This window comes from Vidua chalybeata, chromosome 34 (genome assembly GCF_026979565.1).
Source record: "Vidua chalybeata isolate OUT-0048 chromosome 34, bVidCha1 merged haplotype, whole genome shotgun sequence".
Taxonomy (NCBI): Eukaryota; Metazoa; Chordata; class Aves; order Passeriformes; family Viduidae; genus Vidua; species Vidua chalybeata.
Genome location: NC_071563.1, coordinates 255052 through 281813, shown reverse-complemented (window position 1 = coordinate 281813; position 26762 = coordinate 255052). Strand labels below are relative to the sequence as shown.

Below are 26762 nucleotides of genomic sequence, written 5' to 3'. Positions count from 1 at the left end.
GGGGTCCTGAACCACTCTGGGGGTCCTGACCCACTCTGGGGGTCCTGGCTGATGGTGGGCAGCACCTCCCACGTTGTCCTGGGCACACCTGGGCACACCTGGGTGCGCCTGGGCACACCTGGGGGACATGGAATGGGAGGGACATCAGTGGTTGATCTGAGACTGATCCATTCTGGGGGTCCTGAACCACTCTGAGGGTCCTGACCCACTCTGGGGTCCTGAACCACTCTGGGGGTCCTGGCTGATGGTGGGCGGCACCTCCCACATTGTCCTGGGCACACCTGGGCACACCTGGGTGCACCTGGGTGAGGGGATATGGGGTCAGTACCCAGAGCTGCTCCAGCCCTGACCCATTTTGGGGGTCCTGACCCCATTCTGGGGGTGGGCAGCACCCCTCCCACATCATCCTGGGCACACCTGGGCACACCTGGGCACACCTGGGCACACCTGGGTGAGGGGATATGGGGTCAGTACCCCAGACTGCTCCAGCCCTGACCCATTTTGGGGGGTCCCAAGACCCTCTTGGGGTCCTGGCAGGGGGTGGGCAGCACCTCCCACATCAGGCTGGGCACACCTGGGCACACCTGGGCACACCTGGGGACAATGGGGGTGCAATGGGGGATGCAGTGGGGGGCACTGGGGTGAAATGGGGGGGTTACTGGGGGTTACTGGGGGATGGGATGGGGGTACAATGGGGGGTACTGGGAGTTACTGGGGGGCACTGGGGGGCACTGGGATGAAATGGGGGGCACTGGGGGTATTGGGGGGCACTGGGGGGCACTGGGATGAAATGGGGGGCGCTGGGGGGCACTGGGGGGTACTGGGGGGCACTGGGGGGTACTGGGGGGCACTGGGATGAAATGGGGGCGCTGGGGACACTGGGGGGCACTGGGGGTATTGGGGGCACTGGGGGCACTGGGGGGCACTGGGAGGTACTGGGGGGGCACTGGGGGCACTGGGATGAAATGGGGGGCACTGGGGGGCACTGGGGGGCACTGGGAGGTACTGGGAGGGTACTGGGATGAATGGGGGGCACTGGGGGGCACTGGGGGGGTACTGGGGGGCACTGGGATGAAATGGGGCAGGGGGATGCGCTGGGGGTGGGGATGGGGTCAGGATGGGGGTGCGGGTTTGGGATGGGGGGGGTTGGGTTTGGGGTGGGGGGTTTGGGTTTGGGATGGGGTTTGGGATGGGGGGTTTGGGATGGGGATGGGGGATTTGGGTTTGGGATGGGGTTTGGGTTTTTGGGATGGGGTTGGGTTTGGGGTGGGGGATTTGGGATGGGGGATGGCGGGGGCCGCAATTGGGGTTGGGACGCCAGAGGTGGGATGGGGATGGCGGGGATGGGGTCGGGATGGGGATGGGATGGGGATGCCGGGTTTGGGATTCGGGATGCGGATTTGGGATTCGGGATGGCGATGCCGGGGTTGGGATGCGGATGCCGGGGCCGGGGATGGAGGTGCCGGGTTTGGGATGGCGATGCCGGATTTGGGATTCGGGATGCGGATGCCGGGGCCGGGATGCGGCTCCCGAGGCAGGGATGGGATCGGGACGGCGATGCCGGGTTGGGGATGCGGATTTGGGATTCGGGATGCGGATTTGGGATTCGGGATGCAGCTGCCGGGGCCGGGATGGGATCGGGATGGCGATGCCGGGTTTGGGATGGGGATGCCGGAGGTGGGATGGGGACGCTGGATTTGGGATGCGGATTTGGGACTCGGGATGCGGATGCCGGGGCCGGGATGCGATCGGGACGGCGATGCCGGGTTTGGGATGCGGATTTGGGATTGGGGACGCGGCTGCCGGCGGCGGGCCGGGGGTTCCGGGGGGGTTCCGGGGGGGTTCCGGGGGGGGCTCGGGCCCTGCTCCTACCTGGGCTCCGAGCGGCGCTGCGGCAGCTCCGGCGGAGGGAGGCGGCCCGGCGGGGAGGGGGGGCCCCGGGGGGGGGGGGGGTCCGCTGCCGGTCGCCCCCGCACCCGTTTCAGGCCCCCAGCGCGCCCCGGGCCCGCCCGAGCCCCGCGGCCGCCGCCCGCCCCCCCCCCCGGTACCGGACCCCCCCCCGGCCGGCCCCGCAAAACGCTGCGCGGGCCCTTTAAGAGCGGCGCTGATTGACGGCGGCGCCGACCAATGGGAGCGCGCCCCGGGACGCCGGCGGCGCGCTGGCCCCGCCCCGCGGCGGGTGGGAGGGAGGGGCGTGGCCTGGCCGCGAGCGGCCAATGGGAGCGCGCGGGGGGCGGGGCCGCGCCGGGGTGATGTCATCGGGCGGGGGCGGGGGCTGGCGCGCATGCGCGTTGCCATGGAGACGGCCCCGCCCCCGCGTTGCCATGGGGATGGACCGTTGCCCACCCCCCCTCCATGCGTCGCCATGGCAATGGGATCCCCCCCCCCCAATCCCCGCGCGCCAGGATGGAGCGCGTCGCCATGGAAACCGCCCCGCGTCGCCATGGAGACGGGGTGGAGGCCACGCCCCCCCGCGCGTCGCCATGGAGACGGAGCACCCGCCAGCCCCGTTGCCATGGAGACGGCATCACGTCCCTTCATGGCGGTCGCCATGGAGACGGAGCATCAGCCAAGCCGCGTTGCCATGGAGACGGGATCGCGCCCCCCCCACCCCCTGTGTCACCATGGAAACCGCCCCTCCACCCCCCCCGCGTTGCCATGGAGACGTGACTCCGCCCCCTCCCCGGTTGCCATGACGACAGGCCAGCTCTCCCCCCCCCCTCCAGGTGCGTTGCCATGGAGACGGGATTGAGGATCCCCCCCCCGTTGCCATGGAGACCGCCCCTCCCCCGTTGCCATGGCGACATCCCCCCCGTCCCGTTGCCATGGTTACCGCCCCCCTTTTCCCACCCAAAAAAGGCGCCTGGACCCCTCCCCCCAGCCTGGGGAGGGTCACGTGACACTCAGGTGACATTAGGGTGACACAGGGGGGACACAGGTGACACTCAGGTGACATAGGTGACATTAGGGACACAGGTGACACACGTGACACACAGGTGACAGGTGACAGAGGTGACAGAGGTGACAGGTGACACAGGTGACACAGGTGACCCTCAGGTGACACTCAGGTGACACAGGTGACACTCAATGACACTCAGGTGACACAAGTGACACAGGTGACAGGTGATACAGGTGACACAGGTGACCCTCAGGTGACACTCAGGTGACACAGGTGACACAGGTGACCCACCTGGGCCACAGCTTTAAATAGTTGCCAATAAATACTGTACAGAAATAGCCCAAATATACACGGGGGGGGATTTGGGGGGTGCCGGGGGGTTCCTGGGGGGTCCCAGGTGACTTTGGGGTGTCCTGGGGGAGGGTCCCAGGGGGTCCCAGGGTATCCCGGGGGGGTCCCAGGTGACTTTGGGGGGTCCCGGGGGGGTCCCGCGGGGTCCCAGGTGACTTTGGGGGGTCCCAAAGGGGTCCCAGGGGGTCCCGGGGTGTCCTGGGGTGTCCCGGGGGTGGTCCCAGGTGACTTTGGGGTGTCCCGGGGGTGGTCCCAGGTGACTTTGGGGGGTCCCAAAGGGGTCCCAGGGGGTCCCCAGGTGACTTTGGGGGGTCCTGGGGGGGTCCCGGGGGGTCCTGGGGTGTCCCGGGGGGGTCCCGGGGGGTCCCGGGGGGTTCTACCCCCTCGATTCCAGCGACCTGTGGGGTGAAATTGGGGTGGGGTCAGCGGGGTCAGGGGGGTTTGGGGCAAAACTGGGCACGGTTCAGGATTTTGGGGTTCGGGATTTGGAAACTCGGGGATTTGGGGACTCAGGGATTTGGGGTGCAGGGATTTGGGGACTCAGGGATTTGGGGACTCAGGGATTCAGGGATTTGGGGATTTGGGGTGCAGGGATTTGGGAAATCAGGGATTCTGGGAACTCAGGGATTTGGGGACTGAGGGATTTGGGGTGCAGATTTCAACACTCAAGTATTTTGGGAACTCGGGGATTTGGGGAGTCAGGGATTTCAGGACTCAGGGATTTTGGGACACAAGGATTTGGGGATTTGGGGACTCAGGGATTTGGGGACTAAGGGATTTGGGAACTCAGGGGTTTTCAAGACTCAGGGATTTGGGGTGTCAGGGATTTCGGGACTCAGGGATTTTGGGGCACAGGGATTTGGGGACTCGGGGATTTTGGGGCACAGGGATTTTGGGGCACAGGGATTTGGGGCACAGGAATTTTGGGACTTGGGGATTTGTGACACAGGGATTTCGGGACTCAGGGATTTTGGGGCACAGGGATTTGGGGACTCGGGGATTTTGGGGCACAGGGATTTGGGGACTCGGGGATTTTGGGGCACAGGGATTTTGGGGCACAGGGATTTCGGGACTCAGGGATTTCCGGACTCAGTGATTTTGGGGCACAGGGATTTGGGGACTCGGGGATTTTGGGGCACAGGGATTTTGGGGCACAGGGATTTCGGGACTCAGGGATTTTGGGGCACAGGGATTTGGGGACTCGGGGATTTTGGGGCACAGGGATTTTGGGGCACAGGGATTTCGGGACTCAGGGATTTTGGGGCACAGGGATTTGGGGACTCGGGGATTTTGGGGCACAGGGATTTTGGGGCACAGGGATTTCGGGACTCAGGGATTTTGGGGCACAGGGATTTGGGGACTCGGGGATTTTGGGGCACAGGGATTTTGGGGCACAGGGATTTGGGGACTCAGGGATTTTGGGCCGCTCACGAGTAGCTGTTGTGCTGCCGGCGCCGCGCCGTGCGGAGCTTCTCGAAGCGCGCCTCCATCTCCTCGAGCACGCGGGGCGTGTAACGGACCACGAGCTTCACCGAGCCCTGCGCCGCCTTCAGCAGCTCCACCGCGCGCTCGTGCTGCTCCCCCTCCACGCTCTGCACCCCAAAACCCGGGATGGAGCCCCAAAAACCACCCAGAAACTGCCCCGGCCCCAAAAGCCACCCAGAAACTGCCCCGGCCCCAAAAACCCAACCAAAAACTGCCCCGGTCCCAAAAACCCTTCAGCAGCTCCACCGCGTGCTCGTGCTGCTCCCCCTCCATGCTCTGCGCCCCAAAACGCGGGATGGAGCCCCAAAAACGACCCAGAAACTTCCCTGGCCCCAAAAACCCATCCACAAACTGCCCCGGTCCCAAAAACCCAACCAAAAACTGTCCTGACCCCAAAACCCTTCAGCAGCTCCACCGCGCGCTCGTGCTGCTCCCCCTCCATGCTCTGCGCCCCAAAACCCGGGATGGAGCCCCAAAAACGACCCAGAAACTGTCCTGACCCCAAAAACCACCCAGAAACTGCCCCGGTCCCAAAAACCCTTCAGCAGCTCCACCGCACGCTCGTGCTGCTCCCCCTCCACGCTCTGCGCCCCAAAACCCGGGATGGAGCCCCAAAAACACCCAGAAACTGCCCCGGCCCCAAAAACCCATCCAGAAACTGCCCCGGTCCCAAAAACCCAACCAAAAACTGTCCTGACCCCAAAACCCTTCAGCAGCTCCACCGCGCGCTCGTGCTGCTCCCCCTCCACGCTCTGCACCCCAAAACCCGGGATGGAGCCCCAAAAACACCCAGAAACTGCCCCGGCCCCAAAAACCCATCCAGAAACTGTCCCAGCCCCAAAAACCACCCAGAAACTGCCCCGGCTCCAAAACCCACCCAGAAACTGCCCCAGCCCCAAAAAACCCACCAAAAACCCCAATTTACCCACTGCAAACCCAATTTAACCACCCAAAAACCCCAAAATCCCCGAATTTCCCCCAAATCCTCAACACCCCATTGACGCTGAGCCGACGGTTACCCCATATCCCACCCAAACCTCCTGCAATCACCCCAAAACCCCAATTTAACCCTTCCAACCCCAATTTAACCCTTCAAACCCCAATTTATCCACCCCAAAACCCCCGGAATTCTCCCCAAATGCTCACCACGCCGTTGACGCTGAGCAGCTGATCCCCCATATCCCACCCAAACCCCCCCAAAACCACCCCAAAACCCCAATTTAACCCTTCAAACCCCAATTTAACCACCCAAAATCCCAATTTATCCACCCCAAAACCCCCGGAATTCTCCCCAAATGCTCACCACCCCGCCGTTGACGCTGAGCAGCTGATCCCCCATATCCCACCCAAACCCCCCCCAAAACCACCCCAAAACCACAATTTAACCCTTCAAACCCCAATTTCACCCTTCAAACCCCAATTTAACCACCCAAAACCCCCGGAATTCTCCCCAAGTGCTCACCACCCCGTTGACGCTGAGCAGCTGATCCCCCATATCCCACCCAAACCCCCCCAAAACCACCCCAAAACCCCAATTTAACCCTTCAAACCCCAATTTAACCACCCAAAATCCCAATTTATCCACCCCAAAACCCCCGGAATTCTCCCCAAATGCTCACCACCCCCGTTGACGCTGAGCAGCTGATCCCCCATATCCCACCCAAACCCCCCCAAAACCACCCCAAAACCACAATTTAACCCTTCAAACCCCAATTTAACCACCCCAAAACCCCCGGAATTCGCCCCAAATGCTCACCACGCCGTTGACGCTGAGCAGCTGATCCCCCATATCCCACCCAAACCCCCCCAAAACCACCCCAAAACCCCAATTTAACCCTTCAAACCCCAATTTAACCACCCAAAATCCCAATTTATCCACCCCAAAACCCCCGGAATTCTCCCCAAATGCTCACCACCCCGTTGACGCTGAGCAGCTGATCCCCCATATCCCACCCAAACCTCCTGCAATCACCCCAAAACCACAATTTAACCCTTCAAACCCCAATTTCACCCTTCAAACCCCAATTTAACCACCCAAAACCCCCGGAATTCTCCCCAAGTGCTCACCACGCCGTTGACGCTGAGCAGCTGGTCGCCGCGCTTGAGCCCCCCGTGGCGGTCGGCCACCCCGCCGGGGATGACGCGCGAGATGTAGATGGGCGAGTTCTGCTCCTTGCCCCCCATGATGTTGAAGCCCAAACCCTCCTCGGTCTTGGGCAGCTCCACCACCCGCGGGTGGGCGTGGCCCTCGCTGGCCGCAAACGCCGCCACCGTGGCCTGGGGACAGCGGGGGGACACTGGGGACACTGCGGGGGTTGGGGGGATTGGGGACATCGGGGGCATTGGGGGATTATGGGGACATTGGGGGGTTGGGGACGTTGGGGGCATTGGGGGCATTGGGGGCGTTGGGGTCATTGGGGTCATTGGGGGCGTTGGGGGCGTTGGGGTCATTGGGGACATTGGGGACATTGGGGGCATTGGGGGCGTTGGGGTCATTGGGGACATTGGGGGCATTGGGGGATTATGGGGAGACTGGGGGGATTGGGGGGATTGGGGACATCAAGGACACTGGGGGATTATGGGGACATTGGGGATGTTGGGGACATTTGGGGGATTGGGGTCATTGGGGGGATTGGGGTCATTGGGGGGATTGGGGGCGTTGGGGACATTGGGGACACTGGGGATGTTGGGGACACTGGGGGATTATGGGGACACTGTGGACGTTGGGGACATCAGGGGACACTGGGGGGGTTTGGGGACATTGGGGACACTGGGGGGATTGGGGGGATTGGGGACATCAGGGGATATTGGGGGGACATTGGGGACACTGGGGACACTGGGCAGCTCCACCACCCGCGGGTGGGCGTGGCCCTCGCTGGCCACGAACGCCGCCACCGTGGCCTGGGGACAGCGGGGGGACATTGGGGACACTGGAGGGGTTGGGGACATTGGGGACGTTGGGGACATTGGGGGGATTGGGGTCATTGGGGACTTTGGGGGCATTGGGGGCGCTGGGGACGTTGGGGACAATGGGGACACTGGGGGACATTGGGGGGGTTGGGGCCATTGGGGACATTGGGGACACTGGGGACATTGGGGACATTGGGGGGTTTGGGGACATTGGGGATATTGTGGGGGGTTGGGGACATTGGGGACGTTGTGAGGATTGAGGACATTGGGGATATTGGGGACATCGAGGGGATTTGGGACATCGGGGACACTCGGGACATTGAGTTGTTTTGGGGTCCCCAGGGTGATTTTGGGGTCCCCAGGAGGGATTTTTTTTAGGTTCCCTGGGGAGCTTTTGGTGTACCTGGGGGGTTTTGGGGTCCCCAAGGTGTTTTCTGGGGTCCCCGGGGGTGTTTTTGGGGTCCCAGGGGTGGTTTTGGGGTCCCAGGGGGGGTTTTGGGGTCCCCGGGGGGGTTTTTGGGGTACCTTGGCCGTGGCGTGGGCGCGGATTTCGGGGCTCCCCGCGATGTCCAAGGTGTCGTAGAGCTGCTCGTAGACCTGGGGGGACCCCGGGGTTGGGGGGGACCCCAAAACCCCAGGGCAGCCCCCCCCAACCCCCCAAGGGGCAGCTGCAGAAATCTGGGGGGACCCCGGGGGGAACTGGGGGGGGGGTCCCAGGAAAGATTTTGGGGGGGATTTTGGGGAGTTGGAGAGAAAATGGGGGGGGATGGAGGAGTTTTTGTGGGCCATGTGGGATTTTGAGGTCCCCTGGATGGATTTTGGGGTCCCCTGGATGAATTTTGGGGTTACCAAGTGTGCTTGGGGTGTCCAGGATGGATTTTGGGGGTTCCTGCGGTAAGTTTGGGGTTCCCTGGTGGGTTTTGGGGTTCCTGGGTAGATTTTGGGGCTCCCTGGTGGATTTTGGGGTGGATTTTGGCGGGTTCCCCTAAGGATTTCAGCCTTTCCCTTTGGATTTTGGGTTCCCCCTTGGATTTTGGGGTTCCCAGGTGGATTTGGGGGTTCCCACGTGAGCTTGCGGGTGGTTTTGGGGGTTTTGGGTGGATTTCGGGGCTCCCAGGTAGATTTTGGGGTTCCCAGGTGAGTTTTGGGGTGGATTTGGGGGTTTTGGGGAGGTTTTGGGGTGGGTTTAGGGGTGGATTCGGGGTTCCCCCTTGGATTTCGAGTTCCGGGGTGAATTTTGAGGCTCCCCGGTGGATTTGGGGGGTCCCAGGTGGGTTTTGGGGTTCCCAGCTGAGTTTTGGGGTGGTTTTGGGGTTCCTGGGTGGATTTGGGGGCTCACAGGTGGATTTTGAGGTTCCCAGTTGGATTTGGGGGTTCCCAGGTAGGTTTTTGGGGTGGATTTGGGGTTTTTGGGTGGATTTTGGGGTTTTTGGGATGGATTTGGGGTTTTAGGGTGATTTTAGGGTTTTTGGGGTGATTTTAGGGGTTTTTGGGGTGAATTAGGGTGGATTTGGGGGTTTTGAGGGTGGTTTTGGGGGTTTTTGGGGTGGTTTTGGGCTTTTTTTGGGGTGGTTTGGGGGTTTTTGGGGTGGATTTTGGGAATTTTGGGTTTTTGGGATGGATTTGGGGTTTTTTGGGGTGGATTTGGGGTTTGGGGTGGATTTGGGGTCACCTCGCGGATGGCAGAGCAGAACTTGCTCTGCAGGACCCTCTGCAGCGCCTGCAGCTTTTGGGGGGGCAGCTCCCCGCTGCGCTGGAGCCGCTCCAGCAGCTCCACGGCCCGGGACACGTCTGGGGCACCCCAAAACAGCCCAAAATCACCCCCGGAATCACCCCAAAATCACCCCCAAGTCAGCCCAACATCGCCCCAGAGTCACCCCAAAATCACCCCAAAATCATCCCAGAATCACCCCCGGAATCCCCCCAAAAATCACCCACAAATCACCCCCAAGTCAGCCCAACATCGCCCCAGAGTCACCCCAAAATCATCCCAAAATCACCCCCAGGAATCACCCCAAAATCATCCCAAAATCACCCCAAAATCACCCCCAAATCAGCCCAACATCGCCCCAGAGTCACCCCAAAATCATCCCAAAATCACCCCCGGAGTCACCCCCAAAATCACCCACAAATCACCCCCAAATCAGCCCAACGTCGCCCCAGAGTCACCCCAAAATCACCCCAAAATCACCCCCAGAGTCACCCCAAAATCACCCCAAAATCACCCCCAGAATCACCCCAAAATCACCCCCAAGTCAGCCCAACATCACCCCAGAGTCACCCCAAAACAGCCCCAGAGTCACCCCAAAATCAAACACAGAGTCACCCCCAAATCACCCCCAGAGTCACCCCCAAATCACCCCAAAATCCCCCCCAAATCAGACACAGAGTTACCCCAAAATCATGCCCAGAGTCACCCCAAAATCGACCTAAAACGACCCAAAAATCACCCCCAGAGTCATCCCAAAACAGCCCCAAAGTCACGCTCAGAGTCACCCCAAAACAGCCCGAAACCACCCCAAAATCGCACCCAGAGTCACCCCAAAATCGCCTCCGGATTCAACACAAATCACCTCAGAATCAGACCCAGAGTCACCCCAAAAATACCCTAAACCAGGCCCAGAATCACCCCAGAAACGCCCCAAAACGGCCCCAGAGTCACCCCAAAACCAAACCCCAAAATCACCCCAGAGTCACCCTAACACTGCCCCAAAAGCCCCCCAAAACCCAACCCCGAAATCACCTTAAAACATCCCCAGAAACACAAAGATCACCCCAAAACCACCCCAAAATAAAACCCCAAAACCACCCCAAACCAGCCCCGCCCCCCCAAAACTGCTCACTGTGCCCCAAACCAGCCCCACGTCACCCCAAAACACCCCAAAACTCCCCCCCTGCACCCCAAAATTCACCCCCTGCCCCTCCTCAGCCCCCCCCTCCACCAAACCCTCCCAAACCCCCTCCCCCACCCCGCAGACCCCCCCCCAAAACCCCAAATTCCCCCCAATTCCCCCCAAATTTCCCATTCAATCCCCCCCAAACGCCCCTTGGCGCCCCCACCCCCACTCCCGACACCCCTCAGCCCCTCCCCCTCCCCTCCCCCCCACCCTCCGGACCCCCCCAGATCCCCAAAATCCCCCAAAATCCCCCCAAAATCCCCCCAAAATCCCCCCGTACCCCGCTCCAGCCCCAGCGCGTCCCCGCTCAGCGCTGCCATCTTCGCCCGGCCACGCCCACCCCGCCGACCACGCCCCGTTCCGCACAAACCACGCCCCCTTTCCTCGCTCAGACCACGCCCACCGCCCGCTGCAGGTCACGTCTCCTGCGGCGCGGCCACGCCCATGACCTTATTTGGGCGTGCGCCGACCACGCCCAGTGTCCTGCTGTGGCCACGCCCCCCGCGGAAATGGACACGCCCCCTGCGCGTGCGCAGAAACGGGGGGAGACCCCAAATTCGGGGGGGGGGGGGGAGTGGAAGGGACCCAAATTTTGGAGGGGGTGAAATGGGGTGGGGGGACCCCAAATTTTAGGGTGAAGACCCCAAATGTGGGGGGGGAAATGGGGGGGGTCCCAAAATTACCGGGAGGGACCCCAAAATTGGGGGGGGGTCCCAAAATTATCGGGGGGGACCCCAAATTTGGGGGGGGGAGGAGGGAGGGGAATTGGACAGGGAGAGACCACAATTCCAGGAGAAAAGACCCCAAAAATCGGGGGGATGTCACAAATTTGGGGTGGGAAAAAGCCCCCAAATTTGGGGGAGGGGGCAGTTCTTTTTAGGGAGAGAATCTAAAATAAGGGGGACGTTATTTTTAGGGATAAATTTTTGGAGCAAAAATCCCCAATTCCATCTGAAAAAAACCCCCAAATTGGAGCAAAAACCCCCAACTGGAGCAAAAACTCCCCAATTCCACCTGAAAAATCCCAAACTGGAACAAAAAATCCCCAATTCCACGTGAAAGAAACCCAAATTGGAGAAAAAAAATCCCCAAATTCGCCCTGAAGAAACCCAAATTCAAGTAAAAAAAACCCAATTCCATGTGAAAAAAACCCAATTCGAGCAAAAAAAAACCCAATTCCATCCGAAAAAAACCCAAATTGGAGCAAAATACCCCCAATTCGCCCTGAAAAAAAACCAAATTCGAGCAAAACCCCCCAAATTCCACCTGAAAAAAGCGAAATTCGAGTAAAAAACCCCAATTCCACCTGAAAAAAAGCGAAATTCGAATAAAAAAACCCAAATTCCACCTGAAAAATCACAAATTCGAGCAAAAAAAACCCAATTCCACCTGAAAACAACCCAAATTCAAGCAAAACTCCCCCAATTCCACCTGAAAAATCCCAAATTCGAGCAAATAAACCCCAATTCCACCTGAAAGAAGCGAAATTCGAGCAAAAAAAAACCCCAATTCCACCCGAAAAAAAAAAAAATCGAGCAAAAAAACCCCGAATTCCACCCGAAAAAAAAAAAAAATCGAGCAAAAAAACCCCGAATTCCACCCGAAAAAAAAAAATCGAGCAAAAAACCCTGAATTCCACCCGAAAAAAAAAAAAAATCGAGCAAAAAACCCTGAATTCCACCCGAAAAAAAAAAAAAATCGAGCAAAAAAACCCCAATTCCACCCGAAAAAAAAAAAAAAATCGAGCAAAAACACCCCGAATTCCACCCGAAAAAAAAAAAAAAATCGAGCAAAAAACCCTGAATTCCACCCGAAAAAAAAAAAAATTGAGCAAAAAAACCCCGAATTCCATCCGAAAAAAAAAAAAAAATCGAGCAAAAAAACCCCGAATTCCACCCGAAAAAAAAAAAAATCGAGCAAAAAACCCCAATTCCACCCGAAAAAAAAAAAAAATCGAGCAAAAAAAAACCCCAATTCCACCCGAAAAAAACCCCAAATCTGGCGCAGCGCCCACCCCGCACCCCAACCCCCCTCCCCCTCCCTTTTTCCACCCCCCAAAAAACCCAAAAAAACCCCAAAAACCCCCTGTGTATTTTTCCGATAAAAGCCATTTATTCCCCGGCGCCCCTGCGCGGCGCGCCCGCCCTCACTCCAGGGGCGGCTCCAGCAGGTAGCCATTCTCCGCGCCCAGGTAGCCATCGGCCGCGGGCACGCCCTCGGCGCCCAGGAACATCTCGGGGTCGCCGCCGGGCCCCGCCTCGCCGCCCTCGTTGCCCGGCCCGGCGCCGCCGCCGGCCCCGGGCGCTCTCTCGTCGCGCCGCTCCCGTTCCCGTTTGTGCTCCCGGTCGCGCTCCCGCTCCCGTTCCCGCCGCCTCTCCCGCTCCCGGTGCCCGCGGCGCCGCTCCCGCTCCCTCTCCCGTTTCTCCGCCGCGTCCGCCGCCATCCCCTCGGCGGCCCCGGGCTCCCCGCCGCCCCCTCCCAGCTCCTCGGGGGGCTCCAGCGGTTCCAGGGGAGCCTCGTCCTTCTTGTCGCGGTCGCGGTCGCGTTTTCGGTCGCGGGACCGCGAGCGGCGCTTGCGGTCGCGGTCGCGGTCGCGGTCCTTGCTGCGGTCGCGGCTCCCGCCGCGTTTCCGTTCCCTCTCGTCCTTCTCGCGGCTCCGCGTTCGCCGCCGCCGCTCCCGGGAGCGCGAACGGCGCCGGTCCCGCTCCCGAGAGCGCTCCCGGCGGTCCCGCTCCCGCTCCCGCTCCCGGTCCCTGCGGGGACAGCGGGCTCAGGAGGCGGCGGGGGGACGCCGGGGGGGGGCTGGGGGGGGGGGGTCCCTGACCCAATTTCGGGGGTCCCAAGGGGGTCCCTGAGGTGTCCTGGGGGTCCCCGACCCAATTTCGGGGGTCCCAAGGGGATCCTTGACCCAATTTAGGGGGTCCCCGACCCAATTTGGGGGTCCCAAGGGGGTCCCTGACCCATTCCAGGGGGTCCCAAGGGGGTCCTGGGGGTCCCCGACCCAATTTCGGGGGTCCCAAGGGGGTCCCTGACCCATTCCAGGGGGTCCCTGAGGTGTCCTGGGGGTCCCTCACCCACTCCAGGGGGTCCCAAGGGGGTCCCTGACCCATTCCAGGAGGTCCCTGACCCAATTTGGGGGATCCCAAGGGGGTCCCTGAGGTGTCCTGAGGGTCCCTCACCCACTCCAGGGGGTCTCTGACCCAATTTAGGGCGTCCCAACGGGGTCCCTGAGGTGTCCTGAGGGTCCCCGACCCAATTTGGGGGTCCCAAGGGGGTCCCTGACCCATTCCAGGAGGTCCCAAGGGGGTTCTGGGGGTCCCCGACCCAATTTAGGGGGGTCCCAAAGGGGTCCCAGTGACAATCCCGGGATTCCCAGGGGGTCCCAGTGACAATCCCGGGGTCCCAGGGGGTCCCAGAGCCCCCCGGGACCCCCCACTCACCGCTCGTCGTAGCGGGAGGTGTCGTCCCTTCCCGAGTGCCGGATGTTGACGTCGGCGCCGCCGCGCCGGGTGCCCCCCAAACCGCCCCCTGCAGGGACACGGGGCTCAGGGACCCCAAAACTGACCCAAAACTGACCCCCCAAACCCAAACTGACCCCAAACCCAAAACTGACCCCCCAAACCGCCCCCTGCAGGGACATGGGGCTCAGGGACCCCAAAACCGACCCCAAACCCAAAACTGACCCCCCAAACCGCCCCCTGCAGGGACACGGGGCTCAGGGACCCCAAAACTGACCCCAAAACTGACCCCAAACCCAAAACTGATCCCCCAAACCCAAAACTGACCCCCCAAACCGCCCCCTGCAGGGACACGGGGCTCAGGGACCCCAAAACTGACCCCAAAACCGACCCCAAACCCAAAACTGATCCCCAAACCCAAAACTGACCCCCCAAACCGCCCCCTGCAGGGACACGGGGCTCAGGGACCCCAAAACTGACCCCCCAAACCCAAAACTGACCCCCCAAACCGCCCCCTGCAGGGACACGGGGCTCAGGGACCCCAAAACTGACCCAAAACTGACCCCCCAAACCCAAACTGACCCCAAACCCAAAACTGACCCCCCAAACCCAAACTGACCCCAAACCCAAAACTGACCCCCCAAACCGCCCCCTGCAGGGACATGGGGCTCAGGGACCCCAAAACTGACCCCAAACCCAAAACTGACCCCCCAAACCCAAAACTGACCCCCCAAACCGCCCCCTGCAGGGACACGGGGCTCAGGGACCCCAAACTGACCCCCCAAACCCAAAACTGACCCCCCAAACCGCCCCCTGCAGGGACACGGGGCTCAGGGACCCCAAAACTGACCCCAAAACCGACCCCAAACCCAAAACCAATCCCCCAAACCGCCCCCTGCAGGGACACGGGCTCAGGGACCCCAAAACTGACCCCAGAACTGACCCCCAAACCCAAAACTGACTCCTAACGCCAAACTGATCCCCCAAACCCAAACTGACCCCAAAACTGACCGCTAACCCAAACTGACCCCTAACCCCAAACTGACCCCTAACCCCAAAGTGACCCCAAAACTGACCCGAAAACTGACCCCTAACCCCAAACTGACCCCAAAACTGACCCCTAACCCAAACTGACCCCTAACCCAAACTGACCCCAAAACTGACCCCTAACCCCAAACTGACCCCTAACCCCAAACTTACCCCCATACCCAAGCTGACCCCAAAACTGACCCCAAACTCCAAACTAACCCCAAAACTGACCCCTAACCCAAACTGACCCCTAACCCAAACTGACCCCTAACCCCAAAGTGACCCCAAAACTGACCCCTAACCCAAACTGACCCCTAACCCCAAACTGACCCCAAAACTGACCCCTAACCCCAAACTGACCCCTAACCCAAACTGACCCCAAAACTGACCCCTAACCCAAACTGACCCCAAAACTGACTCCTAACCCCAAACTGACCCCTAACCCCAAACTGACCCCTAACCCAAACTGACCCCTAACCCAAACTGACCCCAAAACTGACCCCAAAACTGACCCCTAACCCAAACTGACCCCTAACCCCAAACTGACCACTAACCCAAACTGACCCCAAAACTGACCCCTAACCCCAAAGTGACCCCCCACGGCAGAGCCCCCGGGTTTTGGGGTGGGGGGGTTAATTTGGGGAGGGGTCTCACCCAGGCGCCGGGGCCGCCAGCCCTTGACGGTCCTGCCCCGTTCCACGTCCACCAGCACCCGGCGCCCGTCGATTTTCTTCCCGTCCGCGTGTTTATAGGCGGCTGCAAAATATTTTTGGGGAGGGGGAGGGGGTCCCGAGGGGAAAGGGAGGGGGGGGTGGGAAAAGGGGGGGGGCGTCAGCCACAGCGGGGTCGGGTCAGCCCCGCCCCCCCCTCCCCCAAAAAAATCACCCACCCCCCCAACCCCCAAAAAATAAAATCCCCCAAAACCCCACAAGGGTTGTGGGGTGGGGAAAAGAATGGGGGGGGTTAAGGGAGTGAGACCCCCCCCCCAAAAAAAAAAAAGACACGGCTGGAAAGGAAAGGGTTAGGGGCTGTGAGACCCCCCCCCAAAAAAAATTAACCCCCCCCCAAACCGACGCCACAAAATATGGGAGGGGGAAACCCTCTTCACCTCTTTAAGGACCCCCCGGATTTTGGTGGTGTTTTTTTTTTTTTGAGGGGGTCACCACCTCCATCTGCAGAGTGACCCCCCCCACTTTATGGCCCCCCCCCCCAGCTTGATTTGGGGGTGGGGTCAACACCTTCACCTGTACATTGACCCCCCCCACCCATAAATTAACCCCCCCACCTTATTTTTTTTGGGGGGGGGGGTCCTTTACCTGTTTATTGACCCCCCCTCAACCTTGTTTTTTGGGGGGTGTCACCCTCTGAACCTGTTTATTGACCCCCCCACCTTGATTTTTTTTTGGGGGGGGGGTCACCACCTTTACCTGATTATTGACCCCCCCACCTTGATTTTTTTTGGGGGGGGCACCCCTTCACCTTTATACTGACCCCCCCAACACCTCATTTTTTTTGGGGGGGGGTCACCTCCTTTACCTGTACATTGCCCCCCCCCCATTAAATTTTTTGGGGTTTTCACCCCCCTTCAACAGCAAACCAACTCCCCCAACACCTCATTTTTGGGGGGGGGGTCACCTCTTTTACCTAACGACCCCCCACCAAATTTTGGGGGGGGGCACACCCAGCGCTGGCTTACCTTCACTGCCCCCCCCAATCTCTCACACCCCCCAAATCTTTTTTTTTGTTGTTTTTTTTTTTTTTTTGGGGGGGGGCACCCGCGGCATTTCGGGCCCCCCCCCCCCCCCAAAACGAGGCACCACCAGCTGGACGCAGCCCCTCCCCCACCCCCTAACCCCGCCCCCCCCTCCCCAAATTTTTCTCCCCGCCCCCCCCCCGCCCCCCCCCCCCCAACTCTCCCGGAGTCCTGGGCGTGGTGGGGGGCGGGTCCGTGCCCCCCCCGCCGGGGGGGGGGGGCCCCTCCAGACGAAGCCGCTCCGGGACAGGCGCTGGGGCCTTACCTGAGACCCGTCCTACCTCACAGCCCCCCCACCCCAAAAAAAAAAATCCGCACCCCCCCCACCCCTCGGGGACCCCCCCCCCCCCCCCGCACACATCCCACCCCCCCACTGTGGCATGGGGGGGCTCGGCCCCCCCCTCCCCTAAAAAACGCCGTTTTTACCCCTCCCCCCCCCCCACCACGCCCCCCTCGGTCGCTGGGACCGGGGAGGGGTCGCTCCCCAATTTTTTTGGGGGGGGGCTCAGCCCCCCCCCCATTCCCATCCCCCCCAAAACCCGCCCCCCCCGCTAAGGGACCTGTCCCCTCCCCCCCCAGCGAGCTGTAGGCCCTACACACATCCAGGCTCCGGGGGGGGCCCCAAACTATTTTTTGGGGGGGGGGGCGCCATGGGCACCCACCCCTCTCGGGACCCACATGGGGAGGGGGCACTCAGAGCCCCCCCCCCGCCTTCCTCCTCCTCCTCTTCCTCGGGCAAAACAAATACGGGGGGGGCTGGGGGGGTCCTGCCTTGTCACCCCCCACATTGAGGGGGTGGGGGGGGGCTCCTTGAGGGCCCCCTCCCCAAAAAAAACCAAAAAAAACTGGGGGGGGGTCACATGTTCCCACCTCAGCAGAGACTGAGGCCGTGACTGTGCTGGGGGGGGTTTGGGGGGGGGGGGAAATTTGGGAATTCCAGGTGGGATTCGCTCCCTGCCCGCGCTGGGAGGGGTCCATGAGGTGAGGGGGGGGGGCGCCGCGAGGAGCCCCCCCCCCCCGCCAAAACACGGAGGGGGGCGGGATCCCCTAATTGGGGAGGGGGGGCAGATAAACCTTTATTGGGGGGGGGGGTCCGACCCTGCCGCCCCCAGCCCGGCCCGGCCCGGCTGCGAGCAGAGGGGTCTCCCCCAAATCCAAACCCCCCCCAAACTCCTCCGCTGCCCTCGGTGAGGGGGGGGAGGGGGGCCGGGGGGGGGCTCAGGGCTCCCCACGACCCCCCCCCCTCCACTACAGTGGTGATATTTTTTTTATTTTCTTTTTTTGGGGGGTGGGGGGGTTATACACGTGTCTTACCAGGATACAAACCCTTATACCAACCATACACTGAGGTGTGGAGGGGGGAGCATTGGGATCAGCTGCAAGCCAGCAGTGGCAAAAGCCATCACAAAGGTGGCTGCAGTGACAATAAAACACAGTTAATACAACCCCGGCCGGCCACCGGCCTCCGTCCCCCCCACCGCACGCGGAGACGGCGCCCCCGGAGACGGGACACCCCCGGAGCGGGGACACCCCGGAGCGGGGACACCCCAGAGCGGGGATACCCCAGAGCGGGGACACCCCGGAGTGGGGACACCCCCGGAGCGGGGACACCCCGGAGCGGGGACACCCCCGGAGTGGGGACACCCCAGAGCGGGGATACCCCGGAGCGGGGACACCCCCGGAGCGGGGACACCCCCGGAGTGGGGACAGCCCGGAGTGGGGACACCCCCGGAGTGGGGACACCCCGGAGCAGGGACACCCCCAGAACGGGGATACCCCAGAGTGGGGACACCCCCGGAACGGGGACACCCCAGAGCGGGGACACCCCCGGAGTGGGGACACCCCCGGAGCGGGGACACCCCCAGAACGGGGATACCCCAGAGTGGGGACACCCCCGGAGTGGGGACACCCCCGGAGCGGGGACACCCCGGAGCGGGGACACCCCAGAGCGGGGATACCCCCAGAACGGGGATACCCCAGAGTGGGGACACCCCAGAGTGGGGACACCCATGGAGCCAGGACACCTCTGGAGCGGGGACATCCCGGAATGGGGACACCCCCGGAGTGGGGACACCCCAGAACGGGGACACCCCCAGAACAGGGACACCCCGGAGTGGGGACACCCTGGAATGGGACAGCCCCGGAGTGGGGACACCCACAGAGCCGGACACCCCAGAACGGGGACACCCCGGAGTGGGGACACCCTGGAATGGGACAGCCCTGGAGTGGGGACACCCCCAGAACGGGGACACCCCTGAAGCGGGGACGCCCTCAGAGCCAGGACGCCCCCGGAACGGGGACACCCCCGAATCGCCCGCCCCGAGGGGTGCAGGGACAAAGAGACACAGAGACAGAGCGGTGCCGGCACGACGCGCCCGCCGCAGGATGGACTTGGCCAACTAGGCATTGGCCAACGGGTTGGGTTGGCCAACCTCAATGGGAGGCTGGGCGACCTCAACGGAAGGTTGGGCGACCTCAATGGAAAGTTGGCCAACGTCAATGGAAGGTTGGTCAGCCTCAACGGAAGGTTGGTCAACCTCAATGGAAGGTTTGCCGACCTCAACAGAAGGTTGGCCGACCTCAACAGAAGGTTGGCCGACCTCAATGGACGGTCGGCCAATGGGAGCTCTACCCACAGGCTTGGCCAGCTGGACGCTTGACCAATGGGGTGGTTGGCCAATGGAAAGTTGACCAACAGGAGCTCTACCCAAAGGCTCAGCCAACTTGGATGCTTGGCCAATGGGATGGTTGGCCAATGGGAGGTTGACCAATGGAAGGTTGACCAACTGGAGTTCTACCCATAGGCTTGGCCAGCTGGACGCTTGGCCAACAGGGTAGCTGACCAATGGAAGGTTGACCAATGTGGTGCTCGACCAATGGGAGCTCTACCATAGGCTCGACCAGCTGAACATTTGACCAACCGGTGCTTGGCCAATGGAAGGTGTTGACCAGTGGGAGCTCTACCCATAGGCTCAGCCAATTTGGACGCTTGGCCAACGGGGCGGTTGGCCAATGGTAGCCTCGACAAACAAAACGTTGGCCAACAGGCGATTGGCCAACTGGAGACTTGGCCAATGGTAGATCTACCCCCAGCCTTGGCCAGCTGGAGATCTGGCCCCCTTGAAGACTTGGCCAATGGAAAATTCGGTCAGCTGGACACTTGGCCAACAGTAGCCCTACCCATAAATTTGGCCAGTGGCAGCCTTGGCCAAAGGTAGCTCTACCCACAGCCTTGGCCAACCGAAGCCTTGGTCAACGATACCCTTGGCCAATCGTAGACGTGTTTGCCCGTAATTTGACTAACCAAAGCCTTGGCCAACAGTAGCCTTGGTCGTCTGTAGTTTGGCTACCCGGAGCCTTGGCCAACCCCAGCCTCGGTTGCCTGTAGTTTGGCTACCTGGAATCTTGGCCAATGGTAGCCTTGACCAATTGTAGGTCGGACAACAGTACCAGTGGCCAACTGTAGCTTGGCTAGCATTAGCCTTGGTTGCCTCTAAGTAGCCCAACTGTAGTCTTGGTCAACCACACCGCTGGCCAGCCATAACCTTGGCCACCCGTAGTTTGGCTGTCTGGAGCCTTGGCCACCAACTGCAGCTCTGCCTCTACTTTGGCCACCACGCGTATGTAGTCTTGGCCACCGACTGTAGCCCTGCTCGTACCTTGACTAGCCATAACCTTGGCCACCACCTGTCCCTCAGCTTGTCTGTAGCCTTGGCCAACCACAGCCTCGGCCACCACCTGCAGTTTAGCAGTGACCTGTACTTGGGCCACCTGTAGCCCTGCTTACCTAGAGCTTGGCCACCTGTAGCCTTGTTACCTTGGCCATTGGTAGCCTTGGCTACCTAAAACTGGATCACCTGTAGCCCTGTCCACGTGTAGCCCTGATCACCTGCAAATCTGGCCACCTACACCTCAGCCACCTGTGCCCTTGACCAATGGTAGCCCCGTCCACCTCTAGTTTGGCCACCCAATAGTCTTGGCCACCTGAGCCCTTTCCACCTGAGCCTTTTCCATTTGTAACCTCGACTACTGGTAGCCTTGGCCACCTGTATTTTGACCACCTGCACCCTTGGCTACCAGTAGCCTTGGCTATCTGTAGCCTTGGCTACCAGTAGCCTTGGCCACCTCTATGTTGACCACCTGCACCCTTGGCTACCAGTAGCCTTGGCCACCTGCACCCTTGGCTACCAGTAGCCTTGGCCACCTCTGTGTTGACCACCTGCACCCTTGGCTACCAGTAGCCCTGGCCACCTGTATCTTGACCACCTGCACCCTTGGCTACCAGTAGCCTTGGCCACCTCTATGTTGACCACCTGAACATTTGGCTACCAGTAGCTTTGGCCACCTGTAGCCTCGCTCGGCCACCGCCCCGTCGCCCGCACGCCCCGCCCCGGCACTTACCTGGCGCCCGGCCCTGGGGGGGGCCACGGGGCCCCCCAGGTGTGGGTGTGGGGGTCAGACATGCGGAGTGGGGGGGGCTGGGGGAGTTTGGGGGTGCAGGGGGGGTCCGGGGGTACTCACAGTGCATGTCCCGCTCGTGCTCGTACTCGATGAAGGCGTAGCCACGTGGCTTCCCCGAGCGCTTGTTGTACACCATGTAGATCTGCAGGTGTGGGACAGGTGTGGGACAGGTGTGGGACAGGTGAGGGACAGGTGAGTGACCCCAAAAATACGGGGGGGACACACAGGTGTGACCCCCCCCCCCCCCCCAGGCAGCGGGCAGTGGCCACGGGGACGTTTGGGGGGGTCACAGAGAGGTGGCTGCACGCCAGGTGCGTCTGTAGGTGTGAGGGGACAGGTGTGACACCCCAAAAAACGGGTTGGGGGACAGGTGTGACCCCCCCTGGACAGCACGGGGGGGGTGTTTGGGGGGCGTTTTTTGGGGGTGAGCCCACCCCCCCACACTCACCCTCTTGATGGGGCCGTAAACCTCAAATTCTCGGCGCAGCTTCGACTCCGTCGTGTCGTAATTCTGGGAAGAAACGAGGAGGGGTGACCCCAAAATTTGGGGGGGGTGTTCCCAAGAACTGGGGGATCCCCAAGAGTGGGAAAACCCACAGGAATTGGGAGAAGATCCCAAAAATTGAAGGGAACCCCACAGATTATGGGGGAGCACCACGGAGCTCCACAGATAAAGAGAGATCTCAGGGATTGGGGGGAGAACCCAAAATTAACGAGGACCACGGGGATTGGGGAACCCCAAAGATTGAGGAAAGACCCTCGAGGACCTGGAGAAACCCCAAAAATTGGTGTGAGTCCCCCCAAATTGGGGGGGACCCCATTTCCTCCCCCCAGCACTCACCACTCTGGCCACAAACAGGGTTTTGAAGGCATCTCCTTGGGCGTTGGGGTCATTGTGGGGGTCCCCTGGGGGAAAAGAGGAAAAAGGGGGGGTCAGGAGGGGTCAGAGGAAAAGGGGGAACCCCCCCAGCCCCACGGGACCCCCCCCCAGCCCCACGGGACCCCTCCCCAACTTACAGAGCTTGAGTTCGGACTCCACCTCCTGCTGCCTTCGCTCGATCTTCTCCCGCCGCTATTTGGGTAAAAAAAAAGGAGGAAAAAAATGACCAAGAAATGAGAGTTGGGGTGACCTCAGGGGGTCCTCAAAACCTCAGGCTCCACCCACAGCCCCCCAAAATCCAGTGGAGACCCCAAAACACCCCGGTGGTGGAGGGCAAGCACAACCCAAGAGGATCCCCTAAAACCCAGAGATGAACCGAAGTCCTGCCTTGGGGACGAGCTGAAATTTAGGGGGCGGCACCCCCTTGGTGCCAGTTTTGGGGACCCCCCCCAGCACTCCCAGCCTGGTGGGGAAGGGGCTGAACCCCCTGGGGGGGCTGGACCCAATTTTGGGGGGGGTTTGCCCCCCGTTTTTGGGGGGTTCCGGACGTACCTTGCGCTCCATGCGCTCCTCGCGCGTCTCGGCGCGCGTCGGCGGGGGGGGCATCGCGGGGGTCCTGGGGGACACAGAGGGGGTTTGGGGGGGTCACAGAGGGGGTTTGGGGGGGTCACAGAGGCGTTTTGGGGGGACACAGAGGGGTTTTGGGGGTGGGGAGGGGGTTTGGGGCAGGGTTATGGGGTCTGGGGGAAGTCCAGGATGGGGTTATGGGGGATTTGGGGGGATGCAGAGGAGAATTATGGGGGTCTGGGGTGGTTTTGGGGAGTCCTGGGGTGGGGTTTTGGTGGTTTAGGGGGGGATTATGGGGTTCCAGGTTTGGTTTTGTGGAGTTCCAGGGGGGTTTTGGGGTTCCAGGGTGGTTTTGTGGAGTTCCAGGGTGGTTTTGGGGGTCCAGGGTGGTTTTGGGGAGTTCCAGGGTGGGGTTTTGGGGTTCCCGGGTGGTTTTGTGGAGTTCCAGGGTGGGGTTCTGGAGTTCCGGGGTGGTTTTGGGGAGTTCCAGGGTGGGGTTTTGGGGTTCCAGGGTGGTTTTGGGGAGTTCCAGGGTGGTGTTTTGGGGGGTCCGGGGTGGTTTTGGGGAGTTCCAGGGTGGGGTTTTTGGGGGTCCGGGGTGGTTTTGTGGAGTTCTAGGGTGGGGTTTTGGAGTTCCAGGGTGGTTTTGGGGAGTTCCAGGGTGGGGTTTTGGGGGTCCGGGGTGGTTTTGGGGAGTTCCAGGGTGGCGTTTTGGGGGTCCAGGGCGGTTTTGTGGGGTTCCAGGGTGGTTTTGCGGAGTTCTGGGGTGGTTTTGGGGAGTTCTAGGGTGGGGTTTTGGGGGTTTGGGGGGGATTATGGGGTTCCCGGGTGGTTTTGGAGAGTTCCCGGGTGGGGTTTTGGGGGTCCCGGGGGCTTTGGGGAGCTCCAGGTTGGGGTTTTGGGGGTCCCGGGGGCTTTGGGGAGTTCCTGGGTGGAGTTTTGGGGGTCCCGGGGGCTTTGGGGTACCTCAAACTCGCGGATGTAGGGCGCGATGCCGCTGTAGGGTTGGTTGTGGTGCTTCTCGTGGGGTAACTTCTCGAGGGGGGGCAGGTAAGGGATGGGGTCCCGGGGGGCAAAAAGGGCCAAAAGGTTGGGGGGCAGGAACTGCGTCATCCTGGGGAGCTCTGGGTGGGGGGCAGAGGGTGGGTCAGGACCCCCTGAGCCCACCCAAGGTCACCCCAAAACCCCACCCCATCCGAAAATCCCAAAATTCCGCCCTCACTGCAGCCACCTCATCCCAGGCTGGATCCCCAAAAACCCACCCCAAGCCCACAGCCCCACCTGGGACCCCCCAAAACCCTCCTGGGCCCCTCTCACCCCACACCAGCCACCCCCAGACCCCCAAAACCCCAACTGGGACCCCCCAAAATCTTCCTGGGCCCCTCTCACCCCACACCAGCCACCCCCAGACCCCCAAAACCCCACCTGGGACCCCCCAAAACCTTCCTGGGTCCCTCTAACTCCACACCAGCCACCCCCAAACCCATTCCAGACCCCCAAAACCCCACTTGGGACCACCCAAACCTTCCTGGGCCTCTCTCACCCCACACCAGCACCCCCAGGCCCCCAAAACCCCAACTGGGACCCCCCAAAATCTTCCTGGGCCCCTCTAACTCCACACCAGCCACACCCAGACCCATTCCAGACCCCCAAAACCCCAACTGGGACCCCCCAAAATCTTCCTGGGGCCCTCTAACTCCACTCCAGCCACCCCCAGACCCCCCAGAATCCTCTCCAGACCCCAATAACCCCAGCCTGGACACCCCCAGACCCATTCCAGACCCCCAAAACCCCACCTGGGACCCTCCAAAACCTTCCTGGGCCTCTCTCACCCCACACCAGCCACCCCCAGACCCCCAAAACCCCACTTGGGACCCCCCAAAACCTTCCTGGGCCTCTCTCACCCCACACCAGCCACCCCCAGACCCCCGAAAATCCCCTCCGGACACCCCTAGACCCCCATAACCCCACCCCCACACACCCCCCGCACCCCCAGAACCACCCCGAGACCCCCAAAACCCCCCCACACCCCTCCCCCGGGCCCCATAACCGCCCTCAGAGCCCCGACACCTCAGGGCAGCGCCCCCGCCCCCCTCACCCTCACAGACCCACCGCAGACCGCCCCCGTGACACCCCCGCTGCTCCGGGCCGCTCCCCATTCCCTGGCCGGGTGCTTCCCGCCCCGTTCCCCGCTCGGGGCCGCCCGGGCCCCCTCAGGCCCCGTCCCCGCCGCCCCTCGGCCCTCACGGACCCCGCGCTCCCTCCGGCCCGGCCGCTCCGCGCGCGCCTCCCCCCCGCGCATGCGCGCCCGCCGCGGCGCCACCGGAAGCCAGGGGGGAAACCGGAAGTGGCGGCGGCGGAACGACGGGGAGGGGACGGTAACGGCTGAGGGGCGGCGGTGGGCGGGGTCAAAGAGGGCGGTGAAATTGCGGGATGGGCGTGGCTGGAGGCGGGGTCATCGCGGTTAGGGGCGTGGCTATTAGAGCCGCTGCTGGGGGCGGGGCTAGGCCGTCGCGGACAAGGTGGCCACGCCCCTCCGCCGCGCCCCATAGCAACGGGGGCGGGGCCTCTTCGTAGCAACCGGGGTTACCATGGCAACCGGGTCCGCCCTCTTTGTGCGCGTCCCCTCCCCCCCTCATAGCAACGGGGGGGGGCACAGCCTAGTCGTTGCCATGGTAACCGGGGTTACAACCAGCAGGTTGGGGCGGGGGGGGTCACCTCGTGTCGTTACCATGACAACCGAGGTGACAGACCTCCCTCCCCCCCCCCCCCCCCACGGCAACCAGGGTGTCACCCTCGTCCCGTTGCCATGGCAACCGTGGGGTACACCCCCAACCCCCCCCTCACCCCCACCGGGGTGTCCCCCCCTGTGCTGCCATGGGGGGAGGGGGTGACACCCATTCCCCGCCCCTCCCCCCCCCAGGGGTGTCACCCCCTCCTTGGTAACACGCGGTGACCCCGGGGGGGGAGACCCGGGTGTCCGTCACCCCCCCAGGGGTGTCACCCCCTCCTTGGGGACAGTTGGTGACCCCGTGGGGGGAGGACCCGGGTGTCCTGTCACCCCCCCCAGGGGTGTCACCCCCTCCTTGGTGACACTCGGTGACCCCGGGGGGGGGAGGACCCGGGTGTCTGTCACCCCCCCCCACTCCTTGGTGACACTCGGTGACCCCGGGGGGGGGGGAGGACCCGGGTGTCCGTCACCCCCCCAGGGGTGTCACCCACTCCTTGGGGACAGTTGGTGACCCCGTGGGGGGGGGAGGACCCGGGTGTCCTGTCACCCCCCCCCGCTCCTTGGTGACACTCGGTGACCCCGGGGGGGGGAGGACCCGGGTGTCCTGTCACCCCCCCCAGGGGTGTCACCCCCTCCTTGGGGACACTCGGTGACCCCGGGGGGGGGAGGACCCGGGTGTCCGTCACCCCCCCAGGGGTGTCACCCCCTCCTTGGGGACACTCGGTGACCCCGGGGGGGGGGGACCCGGGTGTCCGTCACCCCCCCAGGGGTGTCACCCCCTCCTTGGGGACAGTTGGTGACCCCGTGGGGGGAGGACCCGGGTGTCCTGTCACCCCCCCCAGGGGTGTCACCCACTCCTTGGTGACACTCGGTGACCCCGGGGGGGGGGGAGGACCCGGGTGTCCGTCACCCCCCCAGGGGTGTCACCCCCTCCTTGGGGACACTCGGTGACCCCGGGGGGGGGGAGGACCCGGGTGTCCGGTCACCCCCCCCCCCCCACCCCACCCCACCCCCCCCCCGTTATTTTTAGCGCGGGGGGGAACCCGACACCGCGGGGCCACCCTGTCACCCTGTTTACGGGACAGCGGCGGTGACAGCGGGACGGCGGGCCGGGGACACCCGGTGACAGGGCCAGGGGCCGGGGACACCCCGTGGGGGGGGGGGGGCTGGGGACACCCGGGTGACGCGGGGGGGAGGGGGCACCCGGGGGAACGGGGTGGGGGCCAAAGGGGTTGGGGACACCTGGTGACAGCGGGGACAGGAGGGGACACGCTGGGGACAGCGGGGACACCCCCAGGACAGGGGTCAGGAGGGCTGGGGGGTTTGGGGACCCCCCCCCCC

General features: G+C 62.4%; 2 protein-coding genes across 2 annotated transcripts; both read right to left on the bottom strand.

Annotated features, from left to right (window-relative positions):
* Window positions 1-3173: 3173 nt before the first annotated feature.
* On the bottom strand, window positions 3174-10883 carry LIN7B (lin-7 homolog B, crumbs cell polarity complex component). The gene is made up of 6 exons (XM_053968467.1): window positions 10823-10883; window positions 9318-9436; window positions 8171-8242; window positions 6803-7012; window positions 4682-4842; window positions 3174-3648 (listed from the first exon to the last, which is right to left on the bottom strand). Exons 1-6 carry the CDS (start codon window positions 10860-10862, stop codon window positions 3627-3629), a joined length of 624 nt encoding a protein of 207 aa, XP_053824442.1. The 5' UTR covers window positions 10863-10883; the 3' UTR covers window positions 3174-3626.
* Window positions 10884-12632: 1749 nt separating this feature from the next.
* Window positions 12633-25049, bottom strand: LOC128802200 (U1 small nuclear ribonucleoprotein 70 kDa-like). Its single transcript, XM_053968461.1, is given in 11 exon segments — window positions 12633-13295; window positions 13983-14070; window positions 15684-15785; window positions 21304-21385; window positions 21692-21754; window positions 22085-22149; window positions 22261-22315; window positions 22676-22723; window positions 22725-22739; window positions 23657-23814; window positions 24942-25049. Coding segments are annotated over 10 exon segments (1272 nt in total). The 5' UTR covers window positions 23804-23814; window positions 24942-25049; the 3' UTR covers window positions 12633-12688.
* Window positions 25050-26762: the final 1713 nt, after the last annotated feature.